This window comes from Lissotriton helveticus, chromosome 6 (genome assembly GCF_964261635.1).
Source record: "Lissotriton helveticus chromosome 6, aLisHel1.1, whole genome shotgun sequence".
NCBI lineage: Eukaryota > Metazoa > Chordata > Amphibia > Caudata > Salamandridae > Lissotriton > Lissotriton helveticus.
The window spans coordinates 254,383,518-254,408,950 of record NC_136067.1 but is presented as its reverse complement, the minus strand read 5'-3'; the positions used below and the strand labels follow the sequence as shown (position 1 = coordinate 254,408,950).

The following is a 25,433-nucleotide window of genomic DNA, read 5'->3' as shown; positions in this document are numbered from 1 at the left end:
GCTCATTCACACTGATGTTAAGTCAATCAAAAAGACCACTTTCAGGTTCAACAGATACAATGGAAAACTTTGCATCAGCTCAAAGGGGACACACATCAAGAAAATAAGAACTGGATACAAATTCCACTGTGGCATCACAGTGTCGCAAACCTTTCAAACACCTGATCACAACTGGTGACATAAACAAAGAATGCTGATCTGGCAACCGCAACACAGCTGGAAGTGCTGACAAATAGCCTTTAAGGAATTCCTTGCTGGGCCAAAGACAAAACAAACAACAACTCTTCGGAACGCGTAGCTTGCCTCGGGCCTAACTGGTGGGTGCCACATCATGCCGCAAATTTGTCCCAATGAGAGGAGTACGCAGATTTTGTAGAGTAATGACTAGCCACTAAAATGACCTCAAAGACCTCAGGAGGAAGGTCAAACGAGGACTATTGCCACTGCTCAATCTCCACGCATGGAGATGCAGAGCCAGGGTGTAAGGCCCTGCCCTGCGGCTGCTACAACAGATCCTCCTGAAGCAGTAGCTTGTTCAGAGGACAGACACTCATGACCTGAAGTTCTGCATACCACACTCTCCTAGCCAAATTATTTGTCACAAGGATGACTTGGGCCCGGTCATTCCTGATCTTCTTCAGAACTCGGGGCAGGAGAGGTAACCGAGGGAATGCATAGGAGTGCATGCTCTGCTCTTTGTGGAATGCTCCTCAGAGAGACAGCATTCTTGCGAACTCTAATGTGCAAAAGTGTTGATATTGCACTTTCTAACTTACTTTACTTACTTATGCCTACTACTCCTCCTGGGGTATAGGCCGTCAGCCAGGACTCTTCAGCCATCTCTGTCTTGGGCTTTTCTTTCAATCTAACACCAGGTGTATCCCTTATCTTTGCATTCAGCCTGGATGCCTTTGAGCCAGGTGTTTCTTGGCCTTCCTCTGTATCTTTTCCCTTGAAGGTTCCAGGACAGGGCTTGTCTGGTGGTGTTTGACGCGGGCTTGCGGACGGTGTGACCTATCCAGCCCCAGCATCGTTTCAGGATTTCTTCATGGGCAGGAAGTTTGGAAGTCTGCTGCCATTGGTCGTCGGTGCTGATGATGATATGTTTGGCCAGCGGATATGTCTCAAACAGGTGTTGATGAAGGTCTGGATTTTGTTGGTGGTGGTCACTGTTTTCCGACAGGTTTCTGCTCCATACAGAAGGACGATTTTACATTGTTAATGAGCCTGCTCTTGGTTTGCCTTATTAGGCCCCTCGCGCTCCAGATCTTCTTTAGCTGAATAAAGGTGGCCCTTGCTTTGATGATTCTTGCCTTGATGTCTCCATCTATGCCACCATACTGGTCTTTGGCACAGCCCAGGTAGATGAATGCCTCAGCCTCTTCCACTGCATCGCCTGAAGAGTGACTGCAGCTTGTAGGTGATGCACATTCTCAGCGGTGGTGAAAAGATCGGGGCAGAGTTCACACCATTGTGGAAAGATGCCCTGGGCCAACTTCGGGTTTAACTGACATTTGTAACCCCATAGGCTGCGACGGCTGAGTTCATCCGCCTTGATGTTAAGAGAAGTCTCCAGGTGGTTTACTACCAGAAAAAAGTCTTGGTGATCCAGTCATTTGGGCACAGAACCAAATACCCCATCCCACTCGCTCTGCTTGCTGCAGCACCACATGGTGGGCGTTTTGTCCATGAGAACCTATACCAGCCTCCTTTTGATGGCAGGCAGGAAAGTCTTCACCACCAAGCATTTCACCCATAACTCAAACAGTTTGTGTGGAAAAAGGCCCTTGCCAGACAGCAAAGTCCTCTTATCTCCACCTTTCCCAGATGACCTCCCCAGCTCAGAAGTGAGACATCCATCACCACCATCAATTCTGAGTGGAGTAAGGAGAGGGTCTACTAATGACCCAATCACAATCCAACAGCCACCACTGCAATTTATTTGCAGTCTCATTCAAAATGTGAAACACACAGAAGCAGACCCATCGTTGGGGTGTGACCTAAAGGGTAGCAGGACTGTACTGAATATTTCCAGCGTAGCCTAACTAATGACCTCACCTGCTGAATATGTCAAGATTGGCCTGACAAAAGACTTAGGCATGCGCAAGGTTGGCAAATGTGTACCAGCTTTATCTTCTTTAATATCAGAACTGGCTCCAGTCATAAGAATCCAGCGTCCGGGAACAGCATGAACTCTCCTAATGGTCCTAGAAGCAGGCGCTTTCCTCAAGAAAGAATTATGGAATATTTGTCCTTTTGATACATATACCTCTTGGGAGAGGGTTCCCTGTCAGGTGACATACCTGAAGGGGAGCAGAAACCGCTGTCACATATCCCTGAGGCCTGAGTCAAAAATAAGTTGCCATTCCATTCTCTCATGGCCTCCGGATGTATTGGGAGCAGGAGAGGGACTATGGTTGCATCAAAGACAGCACATTCAGATGTTGAGAAGACTGGACAACAACATCTTTTTACTGCATCTCCAGCACGGTTATCGCAACACCTTAGGAGGTGACAGCTGACCTACCTTCTTTCACTAGCTGAAAAATTTTGCCAGTCAAACACACAACGCTCCAAACCGGGTCCGTGAAGCGTGGAAAAACAGGAAGCAATGCCAACAGCCAGATAGCAACTTATGTGGACATATGTTATCACATGGTGAGCAGGTGAAGTCGCAGCTTATTCCGGCTGGCGACACAGACCTATCACAGGGGAAAAAAGCTTCCAGATCCAGTCTGGAACTTGGAGAATTTTCATAAGATGAGGAATCTCTGGGAAGAAGCACCCTGATTAGAACCAACTGTTTAAATTATAAAAGTTGTTTCTTTCCCTATATTTTTTAATAAGCGAGTATCAGGGAGAGAACATTTTTGATTTGCATTTATATTGACTCATATGTGCTACATTATTGAGATTTTTCACATTTGTTAGAAGATTTGTGGAGTAGTTGTTACGTAAAATCTTTGGCAATGTGTTTATTTGAACAAAGTTATTAATGGTCCTTCTCAAAGTTCATGCTTTAAAGACTATTTAAGTTTATGACGATGTCTTACTAAAAGATATGACTATTACAAACAAAAGATACGAAACACACCTTCCTTTTGACTACTTTCCCTAGACGATATACTACAGCTAAATTATAAATTCTCCCACAAATATTTAGTGAATGAAAATAGAATATGAGGGGGGCATGGACTAGGCGGCCAAAATGGCGGGTGTGTTTTGAAACTGCTCCTGGACCTCCACCGCCATCTCTGCCCCAGACTGCGTGGAGTTCTCTGCTTTGCTCCTGCAGAAGGCCCCGGACCATTGAAGATGCGGTGCCAGCTCTGCACACTCGCAGACGAGATGAACATGGCGCCGGCCTGAATGGCCACAGTGAGACCTTCTTGCCCATGGCCATTGTTTCTGCCATACCAGCTACCGGAGGGGTGTGCAGCAAGCCAGGCTTTCTCTAGTACAGTGTGCAGGCCCCCGAGCTTTGCAGCAGGAGAGCCCCTGGGCCGGGGACAAAAGACAAGTCTTCGGGTTGTGCAGTCCTTACCACAGACTCCCGCTCCCATGCCTGGAATTACAGAGAGGGGGACAGCCCGGCCCTGCCCAAGAAATATGGTGAGGTGCTTCCCCCCCCACCCCAGGGGCTGGGGGTGACTGTGGGCATGGATTGGCCCTCCTGTCTGCTCATGCTACTTCCCTACAATCTCGGGAAGTGGGCGGGCTGGAAGGTGCCAGCAGGGCTTGTCCCCCCATTTGGTTGGGCCTAGACTGTGCTGAGGCGGATACAACTCACCTGGAAAACAATCACTGCATGTGAGCAGACAGCGGCTGAAGTGACTTGTGGAGCAGGGATCTCTTCCCCTCCACCCCACCCTGACTCCATCGACGTAGACATGATTCTGCAAAAGATCCAGACCTCCTGTGAATCGGTCCAAACAAAAATTGGGAGGTGGGAGCAGATGTAGGTCTCCTTCGCCAGGACCTCCCTGATATGGCCAGGAGATCACAGAGGTGGAAGGTAGAATATTGACTCTGGAAGACACAGTAGCCGACCTTAAGGGGTAAGTGACAGGGCTCTTGTCCACCACCCGGATGCTGGTGACCAAAGCAGAGGACGCAGAAAACCGACCCTGGCGCAATAACCAAAGCTTCATGGGATTTCCAGGAGTGGTGGAGACCCAAACCCAGAAACCTTTTTGAAGTACTGGCTTAAGTCCTGCTTCTTGAGGGAAGCGCTGTATTAGTTAGTCGTGCAGAAGTATGCCCACCAGATTCTCGCCTAACACCCTCATCCAGGAGCACCGCCACACCCCATTATTGGCAGGCTATTAAACTACTGGGACCGTGATTGCATACTGCATGCGGGATGCACACATGGGACCCTACACTTCCAATCCACTTGCATCAAAGTATTTCTTGATTACCCAAAAATTATCCAGAAGCAGTGCAGATCCTTTGATGCCGTTAAAGCAAATATTAAGCGGAAAACATGATTTCGTCTATCTTCCCAGAGAAAGTGAAGGTAGTCCACAACTCATGATCATATTTTTTGAAGACCCAAGAGGAAGCATGGGAGTGGGCAATGGAGCAGCAGGAAGTCCGCTGTTATGACCCTCCCCCTCCCCGATTTCCAGGCCAGGGGCAGATTGGTGCAGACCATGCAGGCCCAAAGGACATCGAAACCGAGTTGGAGGACGCAATCAAGACGAGGCACAGGCACTCACCAGACTCGCAGGACAGTGATTGGGGACATTCCAGAGAACTGCAAATCCCTGCGCTACCTGTATAATGGCTTCTGAAGATGGTGACTATCCGAAGGGATTACCTTCCATAAGGGACACCAGGCAGTATGCCCATCGTGTGCATTCCTATTGGTGGTGGGCCGGTGGGGAGACGCAGGGATATGCTCCTCAAGGTAGCACCCAACGAGAAGGCGGCCAGTGATCCTGCAGGAGGAGGTCCACCTCTAATGTGTGGGCACGTATTGAGTGGTCATTGTGTTTTTTTAGGTGAGGGCGGTTGGGCGACATTCTTCTGTGGTAGCAGTGTGGGGTGGGTAGTGGTTGGTGGGATTTTCATTGTTCCCAATTCTTAATTGCTATAGTTTTCACATTACTTGACTGAAGGGAGTCCTGGAGACTCTCATGCACCCAGACCAATGTGGTTTTACGACTCGCCAGAGTACCCTGCATTGTATCCGACTTATCAATACTGGTTTCGCTCGAGCTCAGGAGATTCTTGGCTCTACTGCTCGTAGACTTTGAAAAAACACTTGACATGGTTGACTGGTCCTATTTGGACCATGTTCTTCGGCACATGGGATTTGCCCCTAGGTACTGAGGATATGTCCAGCTCCAATACCAGCAACCCTCGGTGCAAGTCCCTATCAATGGGGAGCGCTCTTGCACCTTTCAAATTAGATTCTGAGGAAGAGAAACTGGAATTCACCTCCAAAATTGTAATTGTTATGCCACTACTCAAGAAAGCCTCTCTACGTCCATCTATACCAAGGAGTTATGAACCAATTTTGTCATGTAGTTTCTACCAATCAGTAGGAACTGTGCGTTTGGGCCAACATAATCTTAGGATGGTGCCAGACTAATTCCATGCACCCCCGCAGGATATGTTATCCTTTGGACCAATTAGCTCACAGTGCAACTGTTCGCCCCACCAAGCCTAAACAGGGAGCAAATGGTTCGGACAACCACTGACCATGACAATTCTGTTCCCTCAGGAACCGTGGTGACAGATTACAGACGCTTCGCTCAAGCACTCATTCTCCCAGTCTCTTAGAGAGGAATGCAAAGAATACATTCAGGAGCGTTTTTGCAATATTTACTGAGCTGTAGTGATTCTTGCATAGAAGACGTGCTGCAATGAGTAATAGACAGAAGCAGACGAAAGTTATACTGAATGCCAACAAAGTGAATAATACAAATAGTTCCGCCATCTTGTTTAGACAAATTATATACGAGTACATATACAATATGATAACCAAAGAGCGTACTCCTACTAAGCGCAGACCCTAACCTTCGTGGCTACGGTGTAGGTGCATGTTTTGCGAAGCAACTCCCCTATGGATGATCTATCCCCATTACCTGGTGGGTAAGAGTGTAGGACTCCGTCCTGGTCGTGAACTGGACACTCCTGACGGAGACGTCAGTCAGCTGCTAGACAAAAACTTCAGCATGCAGGGATCCTTCAAAGTCAGCAGAAGTGCCTCCTCTAACTGTGTCAGGAAAAATTATCTACAGAAAACGGTATCCTTGCCTTGGGACGAGATGGAGATCAGGCTGCCATAGTTTGTGTTTTCGCAGATAGCTGCGACGCCATATGGATGCAATAACAAGCACATTTGTGTCACGCACGTGAGGGCCTTGTCCTTAGTGCCAAGGCAGTATGAGAGCGTGCTCACAAAGTCATTAAGGTCAGTGTTTCCAAGAAACTAGGCCAAGATGTATGAATGCAAATGTGTATCAAAAGTCAACGTGGCAAATAATAGGCAACTTTAGGAAAAGGACCCTGTACATAAAAAAACGGTACGAAATCGTACCTGGCCTAACTAGGGCACATGACAAAGTCTAACCTGACAGTTACTAAGTGATGAAAAAAGTAGTCTGTGTATAGACAGCTCCAGATGCATTTTGTGAACCAAATGCTATTGGTCAGTCACCAGCTTACATTCGATCATGGGCATGGAACTGAGGAAGGGGAAGAGGGTGCCCGCATTCTAAGTATTATTACATCTGTTGGATGCCTTTTTAACCCTCTCTTACATACTGCTGGAGGCTAGGGATCACTAGTCGTGACAAACAGTGGATGCATTCATTTCTGTAGGAAGATGGTTCACCAGGGGTAATTTGTTTCTTCATTTTAAAGGGAAATGATAAGGCCAAAAATGGAAAAGATGAAAACTTGGTGCTTCTACAGCTCTCTCTCTTCATAGTTTGGCAACCTCTCTAAGCTCAAAAACCACTGAGTTCCAGTCTGGAAGGGCCTAGGCATCTGGTCTGATCACAGCACGGGACCAAACAAGCCAATTTACTGCAATTAATGAAAGCGGTCAATTTCATATTGACCTCACCAGGAACATCATGCTTATTTCTGGATTTGCATGCACCATTTCATTCAAGCCAGAATTTCACCTGGATTTGACTATGTAAACGTTCTGTACCTACATGTTCAGAGTATACTGAATCTCATTAAGCCATCTTCATATGGGGTAATGGAAAGTCAGCACTGTTACCAAACTCTGCCAAAACACTCAGTATTCTGAACTCAGTGTGAAGATGCCACAAGTAGTGACTAGGTGCCATGTAAAATGAAATATTATAACATAACTTAGAACATGAGCTTGGTCCTTTTCAGAGAAGGCGAGCCTCTATCTGATGCTACCATTTGGGTCAGAAAAAAATTCAAAATGTGTAATCATGATTCAGAAGGCAATCCAGGAAATGACCTACTGTGCTTCAGGGAGATTGTTGAGCAACATAAGATGGGCCAGTGCCTCTCATACATCTGGCTTGTTTTTGTAAAAGTAGATCTTGCAGTTGCTCTTGAAAAAATTATTTCTTGAAAACAAACTTTATTGAGTTTCAGCAAGCAAAACTGGCCTAGGTGGACACATAGCACACACATAGGACATGACAGTATATAGTATACCTGCCACACAGGGCGGAGACCTCTTGAGAATACACCGTAATGCACAAAAAGAAGGACCACAGCCACAAGTTCATAAGTAACTAAGCAAGTTGACCCAACCATTTCCCCCACATCCGCCCATGTTTCTGGGGGCAGCCACGGGCTTCAAACAGCACTCACTCCTGCTGCGCGCACCAGTCAACTCCCCTCCTCCATTAGGACAGGGTAGGGGGTCTTGGAGACAACCAATGTGTCATGATGTCCCTTTTTGCTACCAGGAGAGCTATGACTAGAAATGCCCTTTCCACGCTCGTTCCCTTGGAGCCCTCGAACACCCCCAAGAGAATCAATATAAAAGAAAGGGGGACTTCCCATGCCAGAACCCTCGACACCTCACTGGTCACCTATTATTCTACATTTCTGGGTGAAATCCATCAGTGAAAGCTCTAGGTAACAGGCAGGATTAGACCATTCTCCGTTGAACTAATCGTGGAGGACGAGGAGATGGGAGGCCAGGTAATAGAGGTAGAAACTGGTCATCCCCAAGCTGCCGTCATAAGGCCTCCCTCTGGCAGTGTGCGAAGGCCATACGCGTTCATGAGCCCCCCATAGGAATGTCTTGATGGCTTATCCAGAACAAAGAACCATGTTCGGGGTAAGGAGATCAGCAGGTTTTGAAAGACGTAGAGAAAGCGCAGGAGAATCATTATCTTGAAGAGGGCAATGTACCCCAGGACGCTGAGGGGGAGGGCCCGCCACCTGGTAAGGTCCGATTTCACTTTTTGGACTAGAGATTGGAGGTTGAGGGCTCAGGTGAGTTTGGAGTGTAGGGAGACCCATAGGCGTATATATCTGAAACTGAGATGGCGGAGAAGGATGTTCGTCTGCCAGTCGAAGCAGTCTCTGGGATGGTACATGGGGAAACAACTTAGAGGGGTTCATCCGTAGTCCGGACGCTTCCCTGAGCGTCCCAGCAACTGCAGACATCTGGGTCCACTCATCACCAGGCTTTAAGGTAAAGCAGGACTTAGTCCGCATATAGCGCGATACGGTCTTCATGCCCCCTTGCCCCAAGCGCAGCCCGCATACTGGGGGTCCATGCATGTAAGTTGGACCGGAGGCTTGATCGCAGGGCGAAGAGGAGGGGAGACAGGGCAGCTCTGACTGGTCCCTCGGTCTATGGCCAAAACGTCCAAGAGGACCCCATTGACCCAGACTCGGGCAATGAGATTGGAATATAGGACTCCAACCTTGCTCGGGAATTTCAGCCTAAAACCCGCACAAGCCAACACCAAGGGAAGCTAGTCCCAGTCCACCACATCGAAATCCTTCTCAAAGTCGATGAGAAGCAAGGCTAGGTCAGGCGGGAGTCGGTGACGGTGAGTCAGGGCCATGTGAAGCCAGAGGATTCAGTGCCTCGTGCTGCGGGATGGCATGAAGCCCATTGGTCAGGCTGCACCAGATCGTGTATAACACGCTTAAGCCTGTTGGAGAGTAAGGATGGAAAGATCTTGACATCACAGTTAAGGAGCGATAGCTGCCTGTAGTCCCCACATGACGTGGATGGGGTTTGCGTCTTAGGTCTTACGACAATCGTGGCGGACGCCAATTCCAGTGGGAAGGACCCAGTGCGGCCAACCTCCTTGTATAGTGACAAACGGTGGGGGTAAGGGTCTCCCGGAACGCAGTATAGTATTCCATGGGGTAGGCATCCAAGCCCGGGGTTTTCCCCGGTGTGATGGAGGTAAAGCCTTTTCCCATCTCTTCTGCCCTGAAGGATTTGTCCAACAGATAGGTGTCTGATATCGGCAACTTGGGAAGGGGGATGAGTCGTGGAAAGATCTGGACACAGCCATGCTCCTGTCTATCGGGCGGGCATACAATGTGTGGCAATGCTGGGCAAAGGCTTGGGTGACCCCGACGAGAGTCTGTTGAGGGTGGCTGCCACCATCCAGGATCTCGGGAACAATCTTGTTGGCGTGCTGACGGGAGACCAACCAGTCGACTAGCTTCCCGTTTTTATCTCCCTATCCATAGATCTGGGCCATTGCAGCTCGCCAGGGGTGATTAGCTGCCTCAGGAGAGTGTAGTCGGATGTCTTCAGAGACGAGACTTAACTGCCAAGTGATCCATGCTTGAGGGTCGGACTCCCAATTGCTTAAAGAGCAGCAGTGCCTGAGCTGGTGATGAGAGCGGAACAATCGCATTCCAGAGCTTCGACATAATTTCTAGTGAAGCCCCATAGCTCTGCCCCCTATGGGCCAGGCAATGCAGGGCCAACCAAGGACACTAGAAAGCCCGGCCTGCACGGCACGGGTCATGTAGCACAGCCTTGCACCGCACTGAGTATAGACGTCTTGAGGATCGTGGCGCCAGCTCACTGAGAGAGGGAAGTCAAGCAGTCCACTGTGGTTAGCCTCAACCCCCGGGAGTCAAGCGGCGTGGTCAGGAGGGCGCCACAGTAGTGTCTGAACCTGACTCTGTGCCACCCAAGCAAGATTGAGCCTTCCGCCAACAGTATAGGAGTGGCAGCGGGGATCCCAGCAGGTAGGAGCGCAGGGGGCAGCACCACGCTGGTCTCAGAGTCTGCACTGGGGTTGCACAGCAGCGCTGAGGCTGAAATAGTAGGCAACAGATGTAAGACCTCTGGCAGAGAGGGCCCTCCCATGCCTGAGACGTGCAGACAAGCAACAGCATGGCAGGCCCCTTACTGCTTCAGGCGTCTCACTCTGGGCAGAGGTGAGCCAGTGCGGGTGCCCGTGAGGAACCAGGCTCCTTGAATCACAGACGCAACTCGGGCCAATGCCCCAACTTCCTCCGTGAATCCTCCGTGAGCATGCCGGGGCTGCGTGGGCCAGTCGAGTCAGGTGAGTGTCGGATTAAGGGGTTGGAGCCGGTTAAAGGGGTTAGCGGAACCAAGGTGCAACCGCCATGTTGGCCTGCTTGGTCACACCCCCTGCTCCTTGAAAATGTACAGGTACAAACTATGGAATTTCCTCTACACTCTACAGGTGAAAAATGCCAGAGTGATGTCACAAACATCCCCGAACATTATCCTGAAGTCGTCTCTGTGCAGCATGTCAGGTAGTCACATCTATTAATGAAATGCCCTGTCTGCTTAAGACAATTCACAGGATCTTCATATGTGAGTGGCACAGTTTATTTTTTTTAAAATGTAGTATACGATACACTGTTCAGTGACGCTGTGGAAAATTTTGGGGGAAAAAGAAAACGCTTGGTTTACTGCATAGAACAGATTGTTTAACCCTATGGTCCCCCAGAGTCTCTACAGCAAAATTAGAGAATTTGGTCCTCCATCTTCATGTTAGCCAGTTTTTGGTTGAATCATTGTTGACTTTTTGGTTAGCCTTCTCTCTGCCAGAGTGGTGCTGCATGTCCAGGCCATTGAAGGTACTAGAATGTAGGGTGCTCAGTAACGCCCTTGCGTTGTTGTGTACTGTTTACGAATCCTCACGAAAGAGAGCATCAACTCAACTTTATTACTGGTGGCTTCTGTCGAAGGAAGGTATATTGTGAAAATAGCGTATAAGAAATCTGGAACCCCATTTCAATTAGGAAGGAAAGACAGACATTCAGCTATGAATTACATAAAGTATGCAGGATATTAAAATTAAAATACACAGTGGCACTATATTTTAATCAAGTTCAGATTTGTTTTCTGAATTCATAGAGTGCCGAGGCATGTACACAAAAATAAAGGGATATTTATGGTAGCACCACAGGGAAAATCCTCCACCAACGCATTTGTGTGACAATGGAATATTAAATGAGCAGTAGCCTCCTAGGCAGCCAGACAGGTGTGGGAAGATCCACCACCCACAAATTAATGTGTTGGCATGTGAAAGATTTGATTTGTATTGGTAGTTATATAGCACATTACATATATATATTTTGAGGCCTTAAAACTCGGTTTCAGCTTCAATCACAAAGATACTACAAAAGAAGACAGGTCTTCCGATATACAAAAAGGAGACTTTTGCAGTAAATACATCTTTTTTCAAATCCATGCAAAAAAAAGATTCACTCCCTGATTCCAAAAATAGAGGACATGAAGAGTAGTTCCTTGCTCTTTTACTTAGGCCCACATAACAAGTGGACGTTTAATACTTCTTTGGAGGGAGGGCAAGAGTTTGCGTCCATGGTATTGCGAGGCCTTATTGTGAGCTACTTAGGGGTCAACTGCAGTAGGTTAAACCTGATGGAATTTGTCCCAGCAAAAAGACCCAAAATCTAGGAAATTAGAAAACTGTAACAGTAACACAGATTTCCGCTTATGTCCTATCCCATAAAGGGCCTATAGCAAACTCCCTGTAATCTTACAGTAACAATGCCACCCAGAATTACTGATACCCATTGGTATTAGCAATACTGTCTGTGATATTCACACACAGCCATTACTGCAGTGATGGTAACTGATTTCTCAGTGGCAAAAAAGGGAACTGAAATGGGTATGTTAGCAAATTAGGTTTCTGACTCTAATAACAGTATATGTGAATCAGGCTCTAAACATAGGGCCTATGATTTGCAAAGATATCTGACTTTTACAGATTTCCGTGCACACATCTGTTCCTCTATGCATACTTCAGCTGATTGCCCTACGGTGATGAATCTCCTGAAATGAGCATCATGGTATAGATCTGCACATTTTCCTCCCCATGGAAAACGTTTTCCTGGTGGAGAAAACTCGTTGCCTAAACCCAGGGAATTAGGCCGGGTTTACTTTCTTCTTCCCATCCTGGAAAAGTAGCTATTGCCTTTGAAAGAGTATCTTCCTGTGCATATTTAGTGAGGTAAAGACCAGCAAAAACTTTACCCACAAGAATAACCGCAAGTGCAAGCTTGCGGATAGTCACTTTATTATGCTCAGCCAGATATGCTCAACACCCATTGCACCCACATCTCTGAAATCAGCAGGGAAGTCAATCCTCCATGCTTGCTGATTGTCAACCCTTTCGGCTATGCACTGCAAGATTTGTTTAATATGTTCATCATTAGAAAGGACATACAATGTATTGATGGCAGTAACAGAAGAGTCTGGGTAATCTAAAAATAATAGCTTTTCTGAACGAACAACAAATGTAAACAAATTGGCGTGGTTTAACTATGTCCTTCAAATAATTAGACAAACATTTCCTTCCTAAGCGAAAACATATAAGACCTACTAATCATTAACGACGGGTGGTACAGCTCCCAGGACGACCCAGCTTTTGCTATGGAGAGGTGGGCAATGGGTGACACGCCACTCCTACATCTTTCTTACAGTGGGGCGAGACTTGGCTTCCTTCCCCTTACGACACAGGTGGTGATATTACTGTTGCAGCGCTCCCATCCAACGAATGGGGTGGTGGGGGAAACTCAATCAATCAGAGTACTTGTAAAGTGCGCTACATACCTGTAAGGGTCTCAAGGCGCTGAGGAGAGGGGGGGGTGCTGCTACTGTTCGAAGAGCCAGATTTTGAGGAGTCTTCTGAAGGCGAGTAGGTCTTGGGTCTGCCGTATGTGGATAGGGAGGGTGTTCCAGGTCTTGGCGGCGAGGTAGGAGAAGGATCTGCCACCGGAGGTCGTACGTTGGATGCAGGGGACAGCGGCGAGGGCGAGGCTGGCGGAGAGGAGCAGGCGGGTGGGGGTGTGGAAGTGGAGTCTGCTGTTCAGGTAGACTGGTCCGGCGTTGTGGAGTGCTTTGTGTGCGTGGGTGAGGAGCTTGAAGGTGATCCTCTTGTCGACGGGGAGCCAGTGTAGGTCTCTCAGGTGGGGGGTGATGTGGCTGCAGCGGGGGACGTTGACGATCAGTCGGGCGAAGGCGTTTTGGATGCGTTGTAGTCGTCATATGTGTGTGGCTGGGATTCCTGCATAGAGTGCGTTGCCGTAGTCCAGTCTGCTGCTCACGAGGGCCTGTGTCACCGTTCTTGTTTCGTCGGGATCCACTTGCAGATCCTGCAGAGCATGCGGAGGGTGTTGTAGCAGGAGGAGGAGACGGCGTTGACCTGTTTAGACATGGAGAGGGAGGAGTCAAGGATGAATCCTAGGTTGCGTGCGTGGTCGGTGGGTGGCTGACACGAGAAACTCCCTTGTGGCATGGCAACTTATTTCACCAGGTCTCCCACTTGGAAGGATTTCAAAAGTGGGATGACATTGGGGTGTCCACACGCAATGTACTAAAGGGACTAGTCTTGAAGTCCTTTCAGGACCTGCAGTCGGAGTTTCAGCTTCACCGCAGTCAGTTCTATAGGTATCTCCAGCTCCGCCATTCTATATCCTTGTACCTACAAGACCTTCAGGAGCTGCCGGAATTTAGCCCTTTGGAGGGCACATTATTAATGGGTGACCTAGGGATGCATAAAAATCACACAAATGTATCAATCACTGATCACACACGGCACCATGTCCTTGCCTGTCCTTCAGGTGTCATGGCAGGGAGACATTGGTGAGATAGACGATGACGACTGGACAGAAGCCCTGGGGTTACTGTGCAAAGTGGAAAGCTCCTCACGCCTCTGCCTAATTCAGCTCAAATACCTTCACAGAGCCTATTACACCCGACAACACTTCTGGTGCATGGACCCCCTACCTGCCTTAGGTGTGGGATAGACAAGGGTTCCTTCATACACAAAGTGTGGGATTGTCCATCCCTGCAAGGCTTCTGGCAAACGGGTGCCTTGCGGATGTTCTCTCTTGGGAAATCTCTCTAGATCCCAAACTAATACTCCTTCATAGTTCATAGTACAGAGGGCATTGGTGGGAGCCGCTAAAGGCAGCACTTGTTATTTCTGGAGCTTACATTGGCCAAACGAGACATCGCTAAAATATGGAAAGCGATACTTTCACATGGAAAAGAGGCTTAGACCACTGTATGGGTCTTGAAATAGTGATATTTCAGGCCAGAGGCTGCCATCACAAACACCCAAAGATAAGGCAACACTGGGCACTATATAGAGGTGTGGTCCTGGCTGACACATTGGCTGCCAATCTGGACACTGAGATACGAACGTTTGGGTACAACATCTAGAATCCTTGATCTTCTGTATAAATATTCTTGCTATGAGGAACTATTGAAGACATTCCGAGGGTCGGGGAAGAAATGTGCCAGTTTGTTTGTTTTTTAATTCCTTACGGGTACGTCTTTTATTGCATGCTACTTAATTATGCAGGCCATCACAGCCATGTTTCACTGTAAAACCCAATAAAATTTGTTTGAGGGAGAAAAAACCAGAGAACATATATTTTGGGCACAGTCTATGTGATAAATAGGATTCAAGCTTGTACTAACTATTCACTTGTGGTTATAGAGTGGCCAATAGTATTCCAAATGGTAAAAGCAGTGCATTTCTTACAGTATGATAGTAGTGCCTTATAACAAGACATGCTTTCTTCAGAGAAGTGCTGATGCTGTTCCATTAGAAGAATAGCAAAGATGGTGAAAAGAGCTTGCACGTTTCTAAAAATAAAAGTGATGTTATCAAATAATAATTTCCATATGGTGGTGGAAAGGAGCTGCTCATGCAAGACGGGATGAAAACATTACGAAGGCACCTTGCCTACAGGACATAGAAAGATGTCACATCTGAACTCTAAGAGAGCGCATTAACTGTGTTGTACAAGAGCATGTTGTCAACAGAACAATAAAAGGCATAATTCAATTCATCTAACAGACATGTAAATAAAAAGATTAAGAGCTGAACCTATAAATAGATGAATGATAATGGTTGCATTACCAAGATTTAATGTTCCAAAACAAAAGTCAGGACAAATAGAGGTAATCGGGTAATTCAGAAAAAATTCCCGACTGCCATGACGGACCTCACCCGGGCATGAGCCCTTGATATTTTAGTCTGAAAGGAATAGGATATTACGAACCACTTTTCGGGACAACCATTTATCCTGACACGATATACTAAGCCCTGAAGAAGCCCCAGGCCGGAGGGCCATGTAAAGGAGGGCAAATCAAGTGTTGGCTGTCTTTCTTTACTTGTTCATCTTCGTCAGAAGCTCTTAAATGAGCTACACCACGTAGAATTATCCCTATGAACCCAGTGTATTGGGATTTTTTCTGGATTACCTCTACTTGTCCTGACTCTTCTTTTGGAACTTTAACGTGAGTAGGGGGTAGGGGTCTCCCCCTGTCTTGGACAAGTACCGCACCATATTTGCTCAATACAAAACTGTCAGTAAGGGATTGGGACCCATCACCCCTTTCCTCGCTGCATTACCAACATTAATCAATTCTCACAAATGTTCTTTCTGAAGAATGACTTTCCTGCCAGAGTGGTCATTTGTAAAGCAAGAAAACCTAAAAGATACCTCTTTTTGCAGAGAACTTTAAAGTAAAGTTGGCAATATTCATAAAAACTCTTACGCTATGAACTTTCCCCAAGATTTTTGTAATACCACTAAGGCTTGAAAAGGGTTGCAACTAAGCCTCAGTTCAGCTTATAAAATATGTAATGGCTTATTAATGAGACTCTAAAAGGGAAAACGATAACCTTTTATTTTCTGCATACAAGGATTATGTTCATACTTTATGTGGAAAAACCGTTCTCTTTATTGCTACAGAAATCATATTTCTTGTGCATCTATCACTGAACATCAAGTTTAAAGGAAGAAACGATCTTGTCATTACATCATTTTACCAAAATCAGGCTAAGGATTATTACGAACCATATCGAGCAGACATCAGAGGAGAGAGCCCTGGAGGTTGCTTCATCGAAGGGGGGAGGATAGTAGGCAGGAGCTGACCCTGTAGCTTTAGCTTGATGAGTTTCATAGCAATGGAGAACTCCTGCCGGTCCATCTTCCCATCTTTGTTCAAGTCTGCGAGGGTCCTGAAGAGGACACATTTCGAAGATGCAGCTTAAAGGAGGACTAACACTTAATCGACATGGCTTCAAACATTCACTCATGTTACGACACTACGATCACGATTCCCATGCATCACTTGTTGCATGTATGGCTTTATATATCAAGATGCCTACAATGATCATACAAGGCTTGTAATTACGTCATCTTCACAACATATTGCTTTCTTCTATTCAGAGATAAATCAAATATGTTTGTTGGGTAAAGTTTCCTTTTAAGACTTCATTAAAAAAGACAATATTCTAAGTGAAAGCATCTAAAACCACTAACAGAACAGTCATCATTAACTGTGTTTCAGTATTTCAAGTTTGAAGGTTTTCACAATTTACATCATCTTGTGTATATTCATACAAATCTTCGCAGAAGCAGTTTGTTCCATAACGTTTTATTTCTAAAGTTGCCGGGTTACTGTCATCAGGAAAACCAACGACAAGAATTGGGATTTCATTTAGCAATAAAATGCGTTCTGGGTTCTGCAGTCATGAATCCTTTATTAAACCACCTGACCTACAGGATTTAGGTCTACACTATGACACTTGTTTGATATATATATATATATTATGTGTGTAGTTCGTTAATGTATATTTCATTTTATAGTTTCTCTATTTTAAATTGTTTTCCTGTGCTTGTAATCATTCAATAAAGTGGAAATTGATTTTATAAGGGCCTCTTGAAGCACTTTCTTTCTGATGATTCTATAATGATTTTTACTTTGATCAGATCTATCTGAGAGAACATCTATTGTTTGTACCAGTTAGAGATTCTGTCAGTTGTAAGTTAGGTGTGAGGCAGTACTCTGCATTTAAACGTACAAATTTATGGAATGCAAAATAGCATCCAAGAAAGCACAGGGTTTACAGCAACATACTGCATATCATTCATATAAGTTCAGTTCGTTAAAGAGGAATGTATGTACACAGCAGCTAGGAGCTCAATTGTTTCTGCATTTTAAGGCCAGAGTAGGGCTCGAAAGTATAGGGCTATGAAACACTAACAGCAGTAGGACCGTCTAATACTTTTAGAGGGCAGGCAACGGGATTTTGTGTCTTAACTATGTCTTGTTAACAGTTAGTGTAATTGGCTGGTACAAAATATGGCCACCAATAACCTGGGACGACAGGGATAAGACAGGAGTTTCTATAGTAGTGGCCAAATATTTAAGTTAAGGAGTGCAACTTGGTGCAATCCGGTAGTGTTGCTGGTGTCTGCCAGCTGGGAGTGAAGTAAGTGGTGCTACCCAATCCTCCTTCCATTTCTGCAAGTACCCGAGCAGAAAAGTTAACTAAAAACAGACCCCATAGCACCTGGCCTTCCAAAGAGGAGACAAGAATGCATACAATTTAGTATTTGTTTGCGGATCAAGACCATTCATGACAGTTTTTAATTTGAGAATTTCCTTATAGACCGTTTGACTGATGTTTCTCGCAAAATCATATTCCTCATACTATTTAAGTCACCTCTGGGCATAAAACATCTGTATAATAGCAGGTGTGAACATAGACAGCCACCAAAGAGTCTTCCATATAGTGTAACGCGAACAAATGAAAGTATTTAAAACACTCCTGATCATGTTTATTATTGAACCACTCTGCTTCTGGATAAGTGCTCCGTGCATCAACCAACACTAATCCACAACAAACAAAAACAATAAATGTTCCTGAGTACAGTGGGCAGTCTGTTCCTCTGCTGAGTTGAGATATGTATCTATATCTATATATGTTCCCGATGGACACTTTTACAGTTACTTTCCCCAGACTACCCGGCAACACCAAACACAGCCAGAACTGTATTGATTTACAAACCGATAACAGATTTGCCACTCAGTGCGGGCTCTTATTTTGTGACATGTCATAGTCTCATTTTGATGTAAAAACTACAAGAAACTCCTTCAGCATTCCCCTTCAATGCTAGCCACCCAATCATTAAGTAGGTGTTTAGTCTTTTGATTACTGTCACACAGGCAGGACACACTTAAGAAGGAAAAGTAACCATATAACATTTACTTCCCATTTTTCATGCATTTTCCGGTACATACCATTGCCACATGCTTTTTTAAGAATTAACCACACATGAATTTCGAATTCGAAGATGATAAAAAAGCAATATACAAAAAATGAGACATAAGCTTCGAAATAGCGTTTAAAACCCACAATGTTACGCAAACTGTAAGAACAGTTTCCGCAACTGAATAGAAAAAAATATAGCATTACCATATTTCAGCAAGAACAGGAGCGGCTAGGCCAGACTGTAAGAAGAAGTTACGAGCTTGATCTCCTGCAAAAAGAACAGAAATATGTCTGGATGTCATTGTGTTAGAGGTGGTAATACATATAAATGCATACTTCTTAGTTTCTTCAAAAATGCGTCTCTATAATGAATTTTGCTTTTTCGGTGTTATTCAACGTCAGCTGCTGCATTGAGATCATCTGTGCACAGGTATGGAGTCTATATATTTCATCACGTTCATGTTATTAAATCATAAATGTGGTTGGCAGCACCCCAAAAGATAAATTAGCCACATTTACCCCCCTCGTTATCATTATACGACTTCCTGCTTATTACATAATAAGACGTGACCAAGAAAAAACAGGGAGCAGGATGTCTATCATTCACAAAAAAACCAAAAACAAATAACAACACAGTAGGTGTGTTATTTATCCTTCAATGCTTTGAAATAATTGTTGCCTACCATGGTGCTGATAATTTATTAAATAAGGCTGATGATAAGAAAACGTATCATCCTCCTGGCAACAATGTCTCATTCAAAGAAGACCTCACAGAGTCCTTCATTGACCTGTTCCTCTTATCCAATGATTTTCTGCTTCAGTGTTACCTTAGCCTTCCACCGAGGAAAAGGTTGAATCAAACAGTAATCACACTGACATCCCTCCTGAAAATAATTAGTCTACAGCAAAAGTGTCAGCGGGTGACCCCAAAATGGCTGACTGGTGTGACACGAGAAATCCCTTTCCTCCCAGACCGTCGATCTTCTAATTACCTGCAACTAGGTACAAATTTGAACACAGTATTAGACACCTCTTTAGCCCATTCTGTTTGGAGGCACACAACCTTTAACTGGGGGTTCTCGGTCTATGGCTGATCCCGGTAGGGGGAAGTGGGTGGGGGGAAGAGAAAGGGGGTGGGAGTGTTGGGAGGTTTTACAAATTTTATAACAAAATTCTACAACTCTGTATCGCCTTATATTGCTCTGATTTTGTGAAATAATAAAGAAATTCCAACCATAACTGGGGGATTCAAGACCTGTCTTTGACTAAAATTTGCATACAGGTTCTTGAACAGGACGGAAACTACATAAATTATTCTCATCCCAGCAATTACTCCAGACTGGAGTAGTTTTTAGGTCGAACCTGGGCAGCGCATGCGCTGCTCTCCAAGGCATTCTGTATTAGGGTATGAACTTGAAGTTCCGCCCATTCTCCACCCATATTTTTCATTGGCTTGTGTCATTGACCTTTGTAAATGCTGGCTTCTGATTCATTAATAGGCTTATTAGTCCCTTCTTAGCACCGCCTTTTTCTTCATTTGTAACATCCCATGAGGACTGGCCCTTTTACTTCTGTTGTAACATGGTATGTGTTATTTAGTCTGTAAGCACCATTTTCTTTAATGAGCTTCTCACTTACCAAGCAGCCCTGGCCAATGGCTGCCGCTTCTTCGCAAGGAACTAGGTCTCGCATTTACAAGAGTTTGAGCTACTGGCATTTTATTTATGTGTTAATTTGCAAAACAGATAAATAAAAGGCATTGTCATTTACAATGCCAATAGCTTAACCTCTCGCAAATGTGAGACCTATTGCATTGCAAAAGCTTGTTGCTAAATGATTACATTCATCTCCGAAACCACAGCAACTGCAACAGACCTTCAAGCCTAACATCACCATGCATCGGTTTCAATATCAATTGGCAAAGGTCATTATATACTGCCATGTAGGACATAATGAAACCTAAACTATTTTTTGTTAAAAGACCCTCTGTTAAGAGAAGTGGTCTTAAACATGATTTAACATTATTTCGTAAATATATACTACAGAGTGGAAGTCACAACATTTGGACAGAGACAAGGCAGCAGCGAGAATGGCGTTTTTTTGCGCAAATGTAAAAATAAATCGGACTTATTGACAATTATGATGACACATGGGTAAACTAGAAGCTCTGCTCTATGCCCATTCCAAAAGAGCACTTCAACACCCTAAACACTAATGTAGTGAACACAAAATCCCATCCAAATCATTCACATACTGATGTACCCTTATCTGTTCTTAATTTTTATTTTTGTAAATAATATCTGTAAGGAATGTCCTCCATTTTTCTCATCTTGGAACATTTTTTACTGCTTGCCTGCAGCACTGTTCTCTTTATGGAAAGTGATCAACAGTAACTGCTCTACAGAAAATGTAAATTGTCTGCATAATTTAGTATTTCCATATTTATAAGTATGGGTAGGATTAAAACCTTAGAAAATGAGGTATTTCATACGACACTTCTACATTTCCTTGCTGTAGCCATTTTGTATTTCTCTGTGGTCTCCCAGATATTTTCACCTTTTTATGGGACTAGTTTTGGAGGCATTTTGACTAGGGACACTGAGAGACTGCCATCCAGTCTCAGGGTGTGTACTCTCTCCCTAAAACATGAAGTCAAATTAACTTCACTGAATCAGTTTATTTAACTTTTAAATAAAGCACAGCAACTTGGTACAGGAAGTTAACCAGTGACATAGAAGATCAATGTCAGTGTGCAAATACACCATTGGTCGCTGAAACCTGAGCCTGAAGTCTAAACACTTCGTTTCACCCATGGAGAAAACCTACATTCAAGCAATAATTAAGTAACCCCCACATTTGTCTTGTTCATGTGCTTAATGTGTTAAAGTGGTAAAGGTAACTGTTAAGAAGATTATATTCCTACAGTGGCCACCTGTAAAGTACTATGTAGGTAAATGTAACTTTCTTAAATTAAAAGACTGTCCTTAAAACTTCATTTTAAAGAACTGATCAGAAACAGCTAGCTAATAAATTTAACATATATTTCTAATATCTATCAAAAAATCTTGCTAAATGTTGAAGGCAGATATTTGATAAAAATTTTGTAAACAAAACTTAACGTAATTTCATAACATAAAGCTACTCCTGTAAGCAGGAGGACTAAAAGGCGAAATCACTGGCCATTTATCTTGAATAGAGCAGTCAGGAAGAAAGGTGGCATCAATAAACACCAGGCATGGGCCTGGCTTATTCACATATAGACACTAAACAGGAGGTAATGTGAAGGAGGCTTTCGGAATGGGGATATCTATCTGCTCCCAGTTGGGTAACAATGTGTTTTTCAGAACAGCCAAAGAGGGCGAATCATGGTTTCCAAACGACGGGTCTTGGGAGAATTTGGTAGTCAGAATCCAGACATCATAAACAAGGGGTCTGGGATAGTTTGCAGGCAGACAAGCCAGAACTGCTGCAAAAGAGGGAAGAATAGTTTGATCCGAAGGGACTGCACTAGAATTTTCACAAATCATTGGCTAGTATACAGGATATAAATGGCAAACCATCACAATACATCTTGACCTGAGGAAGGCACACATCAAGGAGGATTCTGTCTGGACCACACTGTGAAGGACTCAGGAGCTAAGGAATGGTTCCCCTGGGTGTGGGAAAACCGAATACAAACCTGAGGGACCCTGGGAGGTCTCCCTGTAAAATAACAGGGATAGCTGTCATTTGTTTGCTTCTGGAGAAAGAAGACAGGGCATGAAAGCCCCCCAAAAAAGATATGACCTAATTGGCTACAAATTGCTGATTTATCCCACACTGCTGTTTTTTTTTTTTTTTTTTAAAGAACTTGGAAGTCATCACAGGACTGCTGAAAATAAGCATCCAATGCCCTAGAATCCTCATTGGTAACAGAAACCTACCCTGCCCTGCTGAAGTTTCGTGAGAACGAAAGAAAAGGAACAACATCTAAACACAGTATTTGGGATCGGAATAGTTGGCGAGTCACCCCAGCAGCACAGCAACCTAGACGGCTACAGAAGGAGTAGTTTCTGTCCTGTAACTCCAGTTCTGTAGTAGGGGTATCTCTGTTATAGTCATAATCTAGTGAATAGTCCCGCCCATGTGCGTGGACCCCGGAGCAATCAAAAATAATCTCTTACAGTGTCAAAAAATGCAGAAAAGCATAGACACTTAAGAGCGAATTTAAAGACAGATAATGCAGCCTAAAAAGCTACACTGTCCAGTACTTCAACTAGAAATTCCACCATAAAATCCACAAAACAGCAAAAAAGCCTGTACAGATTTCCCTTGCTTTAACAGCAAACTCCCTCAGGAATGATAGAGAGAAGAACCTGGACAGACAAACCCCATAGATTGCCATTATGTGGCTCAGAACAGGATACTGTGCCTTTAAGAAAATCTTCCAGAACCTTCTCCCAGTATCCCAGAATGCATAGCAGGTCCAACTTACTTTCAGTTCTTTTTGAAGGCGTAACACGCCAGACCTGTAGCATTCCTTAAAGGAATATGTCTCTCTCTCTCTCTCCACCGGGGAGGAGGGCGGGCGCTTATGACTATAACAGAGATACCCCTACTACAGAACTGGAGTTACAGGACAGAAACTACTCCTTCTGTAGTAGGGGATCTCTGTGTATAGTCATAATCTAGTGAATAGAATGGCAAGCCCATCCCCACACCAAAGCGGCGGTGGAGAAAATAGAATCAACACCACTATTGTGCGAATAGATTTCGCAGCGAAGCCTGTCCAACCTGAGCATATGCCCTAGCATCAGAGTCCAGGCAGTAATGCTTAGCAAAGGTATGAACCGACTTCCAAGTGGCCGCCTTGCAGATTTCTGCAATCGGAACATTACGGAGCAATGCTGTCGTGGCAGCTTTGCCCCTGGTGGCATGAGCCTTAGGCTTCTAAGGTCTTATTAGCTTTTAGGTAACACAATTGTATGCAGGACACAATCCACCGCGAGATGGACTGTTTAGAGGTATCAAGACCCGTCCTGACTGATCCATAATTGATGAACAATTGGTCTGACCTACGAATATCCTTGGTTTTATCCAGATAAAATTTCAACACCCTCCTAACATCCAGGGAATGCAAAGACCTTTCCGCTGGAGAGGAAGGATTCTGAAAGAACGTAGGTAAAGTTATAGTCTGGTTGATATGAAAATCAGAAACAACCTTGGGAAGAAACTTAGGGTGAGTACGCATAACAACCTTAGCAGCATGAAATACAGTATAAGGTTCTTGGCAACACAACGCCTGAATTTCACTCACCCTGCGGGCCGATGTAATGGCCACGAGGAACGCCGCCTTCCAGGACAGGTGCTGCAACGAAGCATTATGAATAGGTTCAAAAGGCTCCTTCATCAATCTGGACAGCACCACATTCAAGTCCCATGAAGGCGAAGGAAGCCTGACAGGAGGGAACACTTTCTTCAAGCCTTCCAAAAAATCCTTCATCACAGGGATCTGGAAGAAGGAAGTCTGTGAAGGGCATTTCCTGTAGCCAGTCAAAGCAGCCAGATTAACCTTAATGGAATGGACATTAAGGCCAGACTGCGCCAGATGTAGCAGATATGGAAGGATGACATCTTCCTTGCATGTCGTAGGGTCATAGTTCTTAGACTTGCACCAGATGCAAAACCTCTTCCACTTGTAAGCATAAGAAGTCCTAGTGGAAGGTCGCTTAGCCTCCTTCAGTATGTCCATACAATCCTCTGGGAGATTCAAATGGCCATATTGCACTATTTCAGGAGCCATGCCGCCAAACTCAAAGACGAGAGGTTGGGGTGCACCATCCGCCCCCGAACTTCGCGAGAAGGTCCGGCCTGCACGGCAGCTTCATGTGAGGAAGGAGAGACCGGTGAAGCAGGTCCGTGAACCACCACTGTCTGGGCCATTCCGGGGCAATCAGAATCATCTTCGCCCTGGATAGGGAGAGCTTGATGAGAACCACTGGAATCAGGGGAATGGGTGGAAAAGCGTACAGAAAGCTGTTCGACCAGTTGATCCATAACGCGTTCCCCAGCGTCCCCGGCTGGTAGTACCTAGAGGCGAAGTCTCGGCATTTGCTGTTTTCGGCGGTGGCGAACAGATCGATGTCTGGAGTGCCCCACCTTGCGAAGACTTCTCCTAGTACTTCGTCGTTTAGGACCCACTCGTGGTTTTCCTGAATCAGTCTGCTCAGCTCGTCTGCCTGAACATTCTGCACACCTGGCAGATGAATGGTCGTTATCGAGAGTCTCGAGCCAGAAGCCAATGCCAGATCGCCTGCGCCTCCTGAGACAGAGCAAGTGATCTCGAGCCCCCCTGCTTGTTGAGGTAATACATCGTGGTCGTATTGTCCGTCTGTACAAGCAGAGAGTTGGTCCGGAAGGACGGTTGAAAAGCCTTCAGCGCCAAGTGAACAGCCCTGAGTTCCAGGAAATTGATGTGGTACGTGGATTCCGACGGGGACCACGTCCCTTGAATCTGCAGGTCTCCGGAGTGCGCTCCCCAACCCAGGAGAGAAGCATCCGTCACAATAGTCTGAGTGGGAATGTCCTTGTGGAAGGGAACCCCTCTGAGGAGATTCTCCGCTGAACACCACCACTTCAGAGACTGAAGAGCATGTAGAGACAGTCTAATCTGGTCGTCCCAAGATCCTCTCCTCTGGTCCCACTGATCTTCCAAGCACTCCTGCAGCGGTCTCATGTGCAGCCGCGCATGCGGTGTCAGGAAGATGCAAGAGGCCATCGATCCCAGCAGAGAAGACACCGTCCTCACTGTCGTGGATGGAGTGGACATGAGAGCCTGAGCCTTCCGAAGGAGTGATAAACGTCGCTCTTCCGAAGGAGACACGCTTGCTGACAGCGTATCGATGGAGGCTCCCAAGTACTGGATGCACTGGACCG

General features: G+C 45.4%; 1 protein-coding gene across 8 annotated transcripts in view; it reads right to left on the bottom strand.

Annotated features, from left to right (window-relative positions):
* The window catches only part of ITSN2 (intersectin 2), a 1,402,222-nt gene that overhangs the window by 1,037,797 nt on the left and 338,992 nt on the right, over window positions 1-25,433 (bottom strand). For all 8 annotated transcript variants that reach the window (XM_078647702.1, XM_078647706.1, XM_078647705.1 and 5 more), the window contains 2 exons: window positions 18,723-18,786; window positions 16,315-16,478 (listed from right to left, as the gene is read on the bottom strand). In XM_078647702.1, coding sequence (XP_078503828.1) covers window positions 16,315-16,478; window positions 18,723-18,786 — 228 coding nt within the window. The remainder of the gene's footprint in view (window positions 1-16,314; window positions 16,479-18,722; window positions 18,787-25,433) is intronic.